Source organism: Dermacentor variabilis, chromosome 4 (assembly GCF_050947875.1).
Source record: "Dermacentor variabilis isolate Ectoservices chromosome 4, ASM5094787v1, whole genome shotgun sequence".
NCBI classification, from domain to species: domain Eukaryota; kingdom Metazoa; phylum Arthropoda; class Arachnida; order Ixodida; family Ixodidae; genus Dermacentor; species Dermacentor variabilis.
In genome coordinates this window covers 90022318-90035119 of record NC_134571.1, presented here as the reverse complement: position 1 = coordinate 90035119, position 12802 = coordinate 90022318, and the positions used below count along the sequence as shown (strand labels likewise).

The window sequence follows — 12802 nt, the reverse complement described above, 5'->3', positions numbered from 1 at the left end:
GGTGACTGCTACGTAATTGATTTTTTTTTTACTCCTGCCGTGTTCATGAGCATTCAAGGGTGGTAATGTAATAAAAAACTGGTCATCAGAATGCTCTCCAGCGTAACCAGTTTGTGCAGCAAGCATTCAAATACCTTAAGCACATATAAATTGCAAGTTATCTACTAGTGGAAAAAATGAAGAACAGCCGCTATGATATACCGAAGCGAAATTTCTGTCTGCGCATCAGATAGCATCAATTGGCCAAGTAGCTTCGGTTTCTTACAACACCGCAGAAAAATGTGCTGCGCCAAACCAAAAAGAAAGGTATTCACTTGAATACAAGCCGGAAGATTTTTCATTATCTACTATAGCTGTTTTGATAAGCACAGCACTTGTTTCTTCATGACGACTGCAGAAAACGTGTGCATACCTCTCACCCGCTGGGAAACGAAAAAAATTTCGCCCTTGTGTTGCTCCTCGAGTTGCCACATCGTACAGCCACGCAGCAAGCCTTGTATTCTTTTCCCCGTTTTTTTCCGACATTTCTGGAACACTCGCAGGCACAGAAAGAAAGTTTTAAACTGCAAAGCATATCAGAAAACGTGCACGTACATAGAAAACGGCAGGAGCAGACGAAGATAATGGCAGCCGAAGCGATAAGAGCGAGAGCGCCACCATTGGCGCAACAAATGAAGCGACCAGGTAAAGATATAAGATGCCGAAAAAGAAAATAGCCAAAAGCACATTTTATTTTTACACATAATTGCATCACTTCTCTTTACTGTTATGTAGGTTGAAAAGATAGAGTCGCATATGCGAAAGTTATTGAATTTTCCTTTGGCTACCGGTGTCATGGCGACGCTTTATTGCCAATACCGAAACTAGCCTCACTTTCCGCTCACTGAGTGGGGTGCTTGTGCAACGTTGTCTAACGTCATTTGGGGAGGCGGCACTTGTCTAAGGTTCGCACCAGCTTCGCTGTTACATCCGCTTTCACAGTGTGGAATGGAAGCATATTTTTACAGTGGAGCTGTTAGAACCTCGCTGGGTTTCTCTTCGCGTCTACAGCTTCGCCGAGCTGGGGGAGGGAGAGCTGAGAGAGAGTGAAACCAGAGTATACAAAAAAGAAAATTCGCAGTTCCACCCGAAACGCGAAGCACCGATTGCGATAAGAAATTAGCAGATAGCTGTACGAAGTAAGCACAGTAGTTTTATCGGCCGTATAAACTTGTAAACATTCGCCTACCAACTGAATTAACGATGATATAATATGTAAGCGTGACTCAACGAGGACGTAGAATGAAACAGACACACAGAGACAGCGCTGTCCTTATGTGTCTGCTTCTTCCTACGTCCTTGTTCAGTTGCGCTTACACATTCTATATCATGCATTCAACCCAACTAGCCCGTCAACGTGCTTTAACTAAATTAACCAGCACGGTGTCACGCGCGCGCAGGCAAACATGAATACATCTCTTTCGATGTGCGCGGAAACTCGCTCCGAAAATTCTGGAGTTTGGAATTGCGGCAGCAGCAGCCAGCCAATTGACCTCCGCGCATCTGAAGCTCCAACGCGAACGAAATGTCGAAAGCACTGCGCATACGAAGCTACCGGTGCTACGAGCACTACGCGCCCGCGCACTACGTCCCGACATGGCCGGCGTTAGTGACATCAAGGACCACAGCAGCAGCAGCAGCAGCAGCGGAAAGTCGAAGAAAGAGGCAAAGAGTGGGCAATGCAGAAGCAGCAGCAGCAGCAGCAGCAGCAGCAGCTTCGACGTGTTGCCTAAACACTCCTTATGCTTGCACAGCTCCTAGATTTCTTCGCTGGTCATGCCGTTCGTCTCCGGGCTATGGCGTGCCCTGCACCGGTCGAACACGTGGTTATTACCAGCAATTCGTCATGGTTCAGCCATATTGTTTAGGCGTATGATTGGCGTGAATTTCCTGGGCACATTCTTTCTTCTCCGGTGATACTGCGCACTCCCGTGGATGCTCCTAGCATGGCAACTCCAACAGGTGACGCCATCGGATCGGCCGCGCCAAGCTTCATCAGTATAAAAGCTCTGTCGTTCCAGCGCCCCCACAGGGGCCAATGCAGCAGCAGCAGCAGCCGCAGCAGGGGCAGCAGCTTCAGCATGTTGCCTAAACGCTTCTTCTCTCTTGCGCAAGTACGTTATTTGGACAACTCGTACTGTATCCGATCCGATAATCGATTCCTGCTGCTGCTGTGCTGCCCACACAGTTGTTCGCGTAGTAGTCTAGAAACTGTAAATAGTGCTGTGACAGCTTTGTTACCTTTCAAAATGAGTCTTTTGGCATCTGGCGATATTGAGCCATACCCTGGCCCAAGGAAAAGGAAATGTCGCAATCTTTATCTGGCACAAGTAGCATGACTGCCTCCATTAATGATGTACTGTCTAAATTGAGCAGAATTTAAACAGATATCGCTGATTTAATAAAGCGCATGCTCAGCTTGGAAACTCAACTGAGTACTTTAAGTTTATTTTAAACTGATGTTAATACTGTCAAAAAACAGTAACTGATTTGGAATACAACGTCTCCAGTTTGCTATGTAAAGTAGATGAACTAGAAAACAGAGGTAGGAGAAACAAGTTGATCGTGTACGGCCTAAATGCACAATACGGGGAGACAAACGACAGTCTCTTGAATGTCATCAAAAAATATGTTTTCAAAGAAAGGCTTGGAGTTACTATTAATAACATGGAAGCATGCCACAGGCTAGGAAGGAAAAAGAAAAAAGACGCCCCGTAATTTTAAGGTTCTTGGACAATCGCGATAAAAGTTCAGTGCTGGAAAAAGTGCAGAAAGCTTAAAGGGACAAGGCTTCCTATAACAGATGACTTTTCTTTGAAAGTTCGGGAGATAAGAAAAAATTATGGAAAGCTCACAAGAGGAACCTGATCAAGGCTCCGAAGTTAAAGTAGTTTTTGATAGATGCAGCATAGATATTGAAATGTTTGTGTGGGATGTGGAAAAGTACAAACGCTGTAAGCTAAAACGAAGGAGCAAATGACATGCAAACCGTTGCCAACCACCATTCACCGGCTTAAACCTTAACTGATGCAGCGTTGTCAACGAAGTCGAACAGCTTGGCATCCTTAGCTCGCTTGACACCGATATAGCACTATTGACGGAAACCTGATTAAATGAAGATATATATATGATAGCGAATTTGTCCCGATAAACTACAGAATAGTGCGCAAAGACCGGGATGGTAGAGGAGGGGGCGTAGCCATTCTTTTTAAACATTCCCTTCAAATTTTAAGAATGCCGCACACCTCGGGAGTAGAAAGCATTTTCTGCAACTTTTGTATTAACAATGTCAAATACATTCTTGGTGCCGTATACAGGTCCCCTAACTCGGCTGTTGCAAACTTGGAATGCTTAAGAGAATACACGTAACCGATTTAAAACAAGCGGATAAACTAATCATAACCGGTGATTTTAACCTGCCGAATGTCAACTGGAGCACATTCACCTCCCGCTTCACCATAAATATTGATAGTGTAATGATTGATATTGCTTTTACCTTTGAATTATTACAGGTAGTTAAGGATTCCACTAGAATCCACAAAAATTCAAATGCAGTTCTCTATTTTTTGTAAGTGAAGATATGCAAGATGGTGTCTCATGTATGGTCATAGACGGCATTTCAGATCACCAAGCAGTAGTGCTGTCGTCGCAATGTGCCCCTCGCAGTAAAAGTGATAACATTCAGTATTACCCGAATTTTTCTCGTGCAGATGACGTGTCTGTAATTGATACACTAGCATCTCATCTGGATGACGCTTAAGATAACACTGCTAGAATGAACGATCTGCGGCTTTAATTTAAAGGCATTACATTCAACTGTGTGCAACAAGTTGTTCCAAAGAATGCGAGGAAGGCTACAAATTTCCCGGGAGACGCTGCGCCAGCCACGCAAGCTTCAATGGCTTAAAAATCGCGCAGAACGGAGAACGGAGAAAGCGTCAAATATTTTAAAAGAAATTATCATAAATTATAAACAGAATCACCTTAATGTACAGCTTCCTAGTTTGTGAAAACGTTTCCAGGCAGGTTCTGGAGGACGATGACTCATTCTTCTTCCCTTTCCGATATGTTTATAATGGATGGTAAGAGTGTACACGAGGAGCAGGTTGTGTGTTGTGCTTTTAACAATCATTTCAGTAGTGCATTCACAAAGGATGATGGTTGTCTGCCTTCTTTCTACATGGATTTGCCTTCCATTCCTGATATTGTTATTTCTGAGCATGGTATATGTCACTTACTGTTGAAAATTGATAAAGAGAAGTCCCCCAGTCCAGATGGTATACCAAATGCCTTCTTAAAGCGGTATGCTGAGTGATGTGCGAAATACTTGGAAATTTTATTTAGTAAATCGCTTCAGGATGGCATGCGGCCAGATGGCTGGAAAACAGCAATAATCAAGCCCTTACATTAATCAGGAGACAATAATTGCACAAAGAACTATCGACCGATTTCTCTGACTTCGACGACACGCAGCATTTTCGAACACACAATCTGTAAGCATGTAATTCGTTTCCTTGATGAGCATCGCTTATTGACTAACGCTCAACACGGATTTCGGCAGGGCTTTTCCACAAGCACTCAGCTAGTAGAAGCAATTCGCAATTTTGCCAACACAATAAACAATAGAAAACAAACCGATGCCATATTCATGCATTTCAGTAAAGAATTCGACAAAGTAGCCCACAGCAAATTACTTTATAAAATCAGTTTTATACTATAAGCTATAAGCATTTAAAATGGATATAAGCGTACCTAACCAACCGTTCCGAATTCCTTAGGATAAACCAGACTTCCTCCGACACGTTACCTGTTGCTTCTGGCGTTCCCCAGGGATCCGTTCTGGGTCCTCTTTTATTCTTGCTTTATATAGATGACATTGGCAGTAATCTATCTGTCAAAATTAAACTTTACGGGGATTACTGTATATTATATGATGTAATTGACTCACCCCAAGATCTAATCAGGCTAAATAGCGACATTGGCAAAATAGTTGCATGTTGCCATCAATGGCAAATGTCTATTAACTATGAAAAAACCATCTTTATGAGAATAACCCTAAAGTAAAAGCCCCTTCACTTCCGCTATTTCGCCAAGAACACTTATATCTCCGAAGTATCTCACTGTAAATATCTCGGCCTCTCACAATCTTTCCTGGTCAAAACATACTGACACTGTAATGGCTAATTGTCTTCGCAAATTGTTCGCCCTCAGACGGTCCTTGAAATTTTCGACACCAGCTTTCCGCCTCACGGCATATAATACAATAGTTCGTCCTACTTTAGAATATGCAATAATCCCTTGGAACCTCAACACAAAAACCAATATTCAAAAATTATAAAGAATTCAAAAGAAAGCTGTCCGATTTATCCACAATTCTTACGGTCGAACTTCTATAACAGATATTAAACATAGTGGCTTCTCTTCGAGAACAGAAGAAAATCGTGTTTCCCGATTACAATTCTTTTTTCAGCTAATGAATGGCCACTACCATATTGATACCTCGCACACCTTAACACCTTTACCTGGTTGAGCTAGTCGTCATAAACAATCCCTAGCAGTAACACCGCATAACAGCTGCTTCAAATACTCTTATTTTACAAGAACGATAGTTGATTAAAATAAACTTCCTGGTGAAGTCGTTACACTAAATTATTTATCCAGGTTTCAGGCACTCCTGCCTTCTTGACTCTATCGCACATAGTTTATTTGCTCCTGTCTTCATGCATTCTGCCCTTCTTGCCGTGTTGAATTCAAGTGGCGGAATGATTGCTAGTACTGTATGTTTCTATGAATGTGCTTGTACGTTCCCATCCTGCTAAAATTTCGTAAAAGGTCGCAGTATCTATAAATAAATAAAGCTTCGCTTTAAAAGGTGCAGCCTACCGCGTGCATAAAAAAGACTGTCATCCGCCGCAGCACCACCAGTCGTACATTGAGAGGAGGGGGTCTTCTGTGTTTGCCGCAAGATGGCTCTGCGTGTGCGGAAAGCGCAGAAGAAATGTAGCGGAAACGCCCTTCGCTACTCGTGTAACTGCGACTTCTGTAAGTTACATGGTCATAATTACCGATATACACCGCAGTATCACTTTCTACGGCGCGTTTCTAAGGCAACACCGCATTCACTACAAGCGCTTTTGTACCGCTTTGAAGCATCGAACTCGTGGCTGAGTGGTAGCGTCTCCGTCTCACACTCCGGAGACCCTGGTTGGGTTCCCACCTCGCCCATCTTACAAGTTGTTTTTTATTCATGAAGTGCCTCCCGGAATTTATCGCTCACGGCCAACGCCGCCGATGCCGACCCCGACGCCGTCGACACCGGCTTTTCTGCGACACGAGCTTCTTAACGCTGTCGCGTTAAAATGTGTGAGGAACGCACTTCGAACGCCGTCGCCCATCGAAACCGACGCGTCCCGTTCCCGACCGCTAGCGCAGTTCGGCTGACACATTCTATGGCTGAATGTCTCAGCCAAACTATGACTGAGACATTTGCTCCCATTGCAGCCCGCCTGACGTGGTAGGCCGTACATTTTTTTTTACTCCTGTGGCCATGGTTCTGGCTTCAGCTGCTGGCACGAGCGTTGTGCGCATGCGCACATTAGCTTTTCTTCTGAGCAGTCGCGTGTATATCGCACCGCGCGTGCGTACACCGGCCTAAGCTCAATGGAAAGTAAACGTCAAATTAAATGTATCTATACTCGCGGATAACTTTGTTGGGCAACGAAGGAAAAGCATACGGAGGCAAAGCGCGCACAAGTGGGAGCGCTTCTGAAAAGCGTCCCACGTTTTCATCCACGTTAGTTTAAACTGGGGAAGAGAAAACATAAACACCCTATTAGCAACAGTGAAATAACATAAAACACAGCACTGAATGTAAAAGTTTACTTATTTTGCGGCTTTTCCCTTCCGCGTTTGGGCAAATGCGAAACCGTGGCACGCGAAGCTGCGTCCAGTGTCTGCTCCGAGCAACCAAAAGCACTGTCAAACGCTGGCGGACTACTTGGCGCCGTAACACATGTGTAGCAGCCACGCGCCCGTAGCTTTCCCTTCACTGCCAGGGAAAGCTGTCTGCGAGTATAGTTCGTTAATCTGGCGCTAACAAACGCCGACGGAGGCTTCATCTTCATATCACGTGTGGTATCGGCCAGGGCACCTTTTAAAGCGAAAGCTTTACTGGCCGCGAACTTGCGATTTCGCCGTGGCGGTGCTCCGAGAAGGCACATGACGTCACACCGCGTTCGCATCCGCTCGCTTTGCGAGCTGCGTGGCATGCCTGATAACATGTCGGAGGATTGAAAAGGATAGCTCGCGTGCACTGCAACCACCGTTGAGGCGGCAGTATGGACGGCGACAATTCTGATAAGCAGGAGGAGGCCTGGCATCGACATCGGAACGAGATGAAGAGGAAACGAATCGCCCAGGAAACAGACGAAGAGCGCGCCGAACGACTGGCTAAACGCCGCAACATAGCTAGACAACCAGACTAACCTGGACTTGCAATCAAGATTAACCAAGGCTAACCATGCTATGCCTTAGCTTTTTGTTTTCTGCTGTGCAGCAGAAGTTGTCACCTCCACGTATTGTTAGAACCCCGCGCGACGAGATAGAACGCAACGCTAAACCTCGTTATCGCATGCTCCCATTCCTTGTACGATCATTGTTCCTCCACGACTGACCAGCCTCACTTTCTCCAGTAACCTAGTAGAAATAACCGACACGAAAATAGACTTCAGAAAAACAAGCAGAACGGCTTCATACAAGGTTACCATATGGCTCTAGTAGCATCGAAGAGAACTATTGAGCTGCGCAAAGATGAGATCAGCTATACGATGTGACATCTTCTTGACAGGACCTATACGTGTTAACTTGACGTTCTCGTGTTCTTTCTTCTTTGTTCCAGCGCATGCATCGTTTGATCCTGTTTCACCAAACTTTCGCAGGCACTATGTGGACTCTAGATAGACGCACTCCGCTTCTTCACCAAAGAGAGGGAGAGTAAAAGAAAGAAGAGAAAAACAGAAAGATGGCGAAACGTATTCCCGTCGCATGTATCGCTGCATGGAATGCGTGTCTCCATTCGACCTTTCATTCTTGTGCGGGATTTTCGGTAGTGCGAGGGGTCTCACACATCCGACTTTGTATAGAATGCGCTGCCTCACTCTTTGGGGAGCGCAGAAATAGACAAATAAAGTAAGATTAAAATTAAAGAAAGGAAAACATGTTTCGTACTTTCTGGTTCACACAACTTCACCACTGGTTTAGGCTTTCTTTTTCTTTTCTTTCTCTCTTCTAAATATGTCTACGTCTATGTTCCTCTGAATCCCTCCAATGGAAAAAAAAAAGAAACATACTCAAGGATAAGGCAAAATGGGAAAACGGAGGTTCCCCGTTTTCAAAATGAAATTGAGTAGCCTGTTTTTATACTCACCCGAGTGACAGTCTCATTTCCGCCGGTGCGGAAGTTTTCTTTTTTTTTTTTTATTCAGGCTTGCACCAGAAGTCTCTTCCGGCCGCATTTTTGGGAACCCTGACTTATTTCTTCCGCGCTTGTCTTTTGCTTCTCATCTTTTCTTTCATTCGCGCGGCGTGCTTTATTTTCTCGTCATCACGTATGCGCGCTGTTCAGTAGCAGCGTGTAATCTCATTAATTCGACCCATTTTCGTTCTTGACTTTCATGGCTCGAGATTAGATTTCCATTATTTCTCGCCCATAATGCACGACGCGCCGAGAATCGTCTCGTGTTCTCCTGCCGCGATTGCGAAATTGCGGCACGGAAAAATATATTACATTTTCCCGCAACGCAGGCAGCCGAGAACCGTTGCTGTGACTTGCATGGACTCGGACCGAAGTGGAGATGTTTCCTCGGGTTTATTTTTTTAAAATGTAATATGCACTGTTATGCGGGTCAAAAAAAAACGCTAGCCGCCGCGGTGGCTTAGCGGCTGGGGTGTTGCGCTGCCAAGCATAAGGTCGCGGGATCAAATCCCGGCCGCGGCGGCCGCATATTGATGGGGGCGAAATGCAAAAACGCCCGTCCCGTGTATTGAGGGCACGTTAATATATCAAATTCAAAATTAATGCGGAGTTCCCCACTAGGGCGTGCCTCATAATCAAATCGGGATTTGACACGTCAAACCCCAGAATTCAATTTAGAAAAAAACACACTCCTATTGCTATGCGTGCTAAACCGTTTCTCTTCCCAAAATTAATTTAAAGCATGCACGTCAACAGTAAACCCAACAGTATCGATATAATGCTAAGTATCTGTAACTAGTCCCAGAGACAAAAAAAAAAAGATAGATAATTTGAAGTGAGTCCTGTGACTTGAAGCAAGTGCTCCGATATTCTCCCCGCCGATGTCGCAGACGTTTAGGAATATAATATAAAGTTAACGGCCATAGTACTTTATTCTTTTTCAACATTTCGAGTGAATTACGTGCAGCGAAAATATTTAAGCGAAGGCCCATTTCTTCTTCCTTTGCTCTGGTAAGGCGGTGAGAGCCTGGCAGCAGAATAAGCAGAATAGTCTTGTGCACGAATATGTCAAGTCAGAGAAAAAGCTGACTTTTTCATTTCTCTATAGGTTAAATAGCTCTCAAGCATAATATAGCAACGTAAACACAAGAAACCTATAGCGATATACGAGTGGGGAAAATGCTAGAAGTAATGCAGGTCCTCTGAGAACTTCCTCTAAAGACACAAGTCGTTGGGAGAAGTTGACCCATTATTGGAGTTGTAACAAATTGTGACCTCTAAAAACAACTGCAGTGGGCACTGTAGTTTTATGTAAAGATACAGCGAACCTAAAATTGATTTATTGTTCATATAAACTGAAAAAGGGCACTCTATGATTGCAGATAACCTTGATTGCGAAGACTATTTCTTTGAATTCACCATTTATAAGTGAAAAAAGAAACTAGATGTCAGTTTGTTTCTTTTTCACTCCTGTCTGACTCCACACAATCTTGCGCATATGCCTTTGCTACTTACTCTCCAAGCTAGTGAGCGCTGTGAGAGACAGGACCCGGTCCCGCTCCTGAACACCGCTCTTCATGGAAACCAGGCAGGTGCTCAGTGACTTGGAACGCTGCCTTGCAAGCCAGTGGCACCACGGACCCTTGAGGGAGGAGCGCATATTCTCTTAAACAGAGCCGAACTAACGTTAAGAAAGAGAAAGAGAAAGCATTTGGGTCTTTTTGGAAGCTCTTTACAGCAAACGTAGGCAGCGGCACAAAACAGAAAGGCGCAACGCAAACAGCAAAGAAAATGCTAAAGCCCGAGATCACGACAGGTAATGCACTCCTTTCGAACAGGATGGAAAACGCGCTCTAGTGAAGAGGGATAATGTTTGTTTTATGGTGATTTGTGCCTGCCTCTGTGTTTGTACGTGTTTATGTGGGTGTGGAAGTGGATTGAGGAGAGAGAGAGAAGGGGGGGGGGGCGTGTTAGTCACCGTAAAGCACCATAGGCCAGGTCAGCATGGGCTCTATGTAAGCGTGCCAGCGCGTGTCGAGACCCGGGGCGCAACGGACGCCAGCTGCCGTAGACGTGCCGCGTTTCCTGTCGATGGCGCAATCGATGACCTGCTCCTGCATCGGTGCTCAGGGTGTGCACAATCAAGATAAAGCGAATGGCTGAGAGACATAAATGAAAGAGAATGCACATTTGCCACAGCGCCGCGGTCCCATTGGTCCCCAATCGGTTTGGCCGATTTACTTTCGCCGGCGAATAGATGGCGAAGTGGCGACAGTATTCCTAGCAGATAGGCGTGGGTGCACTCACGGCGTGTAAACAGGCGAGCATATGCGGTCATTTGGCCAAGTCTGATAAGTCCCGATCGTTAGAGGTGGCGTTGCTGCGCGCGAGTCTACCAACATCTGCGGAGTACGCACATAAACTACGTCCCCCTTTTTTTTTACGTTTCTTTTCTTCCGCATGCAAACGATAGGACCGGCAGAGCATCACAATATTGAATGTTGAATCTTCTAGACCTGTTCATACGCTTCAAATGTTGTATCTACTGTTAAGAAAGGCGCACGATCATTTCTTCTTGTCATTATGCTGTCTATGTGAGCAAAAGTTTACATTTGACTTTGAGAACAGCGGGGAGGGGGGGGGGGGAGGCAGTAAAGCGACCTGTCTGAATGTGCACGCAAGTTGGAAAACATCTTTGGTCTATTGACGCCTCTATGCAGGTTCATATCTGGTCCACATTTCTCTGTCCACCATAAGGCGGAACTAAAATAACATGTCTTCTTTTCTAAGGAGTGTGCTGGACTGGTCTGGTTGGTACGTCTTTAGGACCGGAAGAAACAGCGCCTGGATGGGCCAAATTGAGGACGACAGACTAGGATCTGAACTAAGAACCACTGGTTTATTGCGGGCAATGCGACATATACAAAACACAGGCTCATCGCAGAAGACCAACAAAATGACGCTACCTGCGCAGAGATGGGATTGAAATCATCACACCATATGCGTCGTCAAAGCAGGCAGTCACATCTCACAACAAAGCTGTTTACCTCTCGCCCCCGTATGCATCCCCCGCATGCGTTCCCAGAGTAGGTACTTTGGTCGGCTTACGTCCGTATCACGGCGCGTGGACAGGAATACGCGGGCAGAACCCAGAGGTAGTGCAGTACTGGGCTGACCCGCGATGGAAGTCAAGCAGGCTTCAAGCGTTCCACCATCTTCCAAAAATAAGTTTAATATCTTGAGCCCAAATAGAACAACATAAATTTGGCTGCGTAAGTGAAACACTGTGTGTGTGTATATATATATATATATATATATATATATGCACGGGAGGTGCGGTGACTGCGGCTGTGCTTGTGTCGGCGTAGTGTAGTGCCGTATTAAAGTTATTTATGATTTCACAATGTATGCAGCCCACGTATGCAGCCTAAACAGCGTCGCTGGTAATCCGCCCCCTGTATGCATGTTGCGACCCCCACGAATCTCTTTAACAAGTGGTTAATCTCGCAGCAATGCTGGGAAACAGAGGGTACACTAACGCGGGAGTTTCCGTGTGACTGGATACCAAACGCTCCGAAAATCTCACGTGCTTTTCGCTCTATGCATCTACCTAATGTTGCGCATTTATCCAAGATAGGCTTGCAGACGCATTCTTTGCAGTGCTGGGCTAAATGACTGGGTGCTGACCTATAGCCATGACGACGCACAGGATAAGGTCACAGCCGTCATACCCTATAACCACGAGGTCTCACACAAAATAAAAACGGTCGCAGATAAAATTGACGTATACGCGTTTCGTTCAGCGCAAAGGACAAATTCTCGTCGCTATGCTACCAAGTTAACAAGGAAGGCCCCAGAAAAGTAGTGTGTGAGAAAAAAACACAGAAAACTTTTTGCTGACTGCGCCTACGCAGTTGTTTATAGCATTCCGTTCATGTGCGAACGTTGTTACGCAGGACAAACAGGCCGATGGTTAAACGACCGGCTGGGAGAGCATTCTTACTCACTAAAAGGGTCAGTGCCCAGTCATTCAGCCCAGCACCGCAAAGGATGCGGCTGCCAGCATATCTTGGGTAAATACTGCACAATATCAGATAGATAAATAGAGAAAAGAGCACGTGAGACATGCGAAGCGTTTTGTATCCAATCACATGGAAACTCCTGCGCCAGTGTGCCCTCCGTTTTCCCGCATAGCTTCGAGATTAACTATTTATTAAAAACGTGACAGCCTCCTTTGACGACGCACGTGATGTGATGATTTCAATCCTATCCCTGCGCAGATACTATGTT

The 12802-nt window shown here is 45.3% G+C and overlaps 1 protein-coding gene and 1 pseudogene across 1 annotated transcript in view; one reads left to right on the top strand and one right to left on the bottom strand.

Moving 5' to 3' along the window:
- The first annotated feature begins 1718 nt into the window (after window positions 1–1718).
- LOC142578271 (cell adhesion molecule Dscam1-like) overlaps window positions 1719–12802 on the top strand; it is a 119917-nt gene continuing 108833 nt past the window's right edge. The window contains exon 1 of the mRNA XM_075687672.1: window positions 1719–1761. Coding sequence (XP_075543787.1) covers window positions 1719–1761 — 43 coding nt within the window. The remainder of the gene's footprint in view (window positions 1762–12802) is intronic.
- On the bottom strand, window positions 11646–11776 carry LOC142580662 (U2 spliceosomal RNA; annotated as a pseudogene).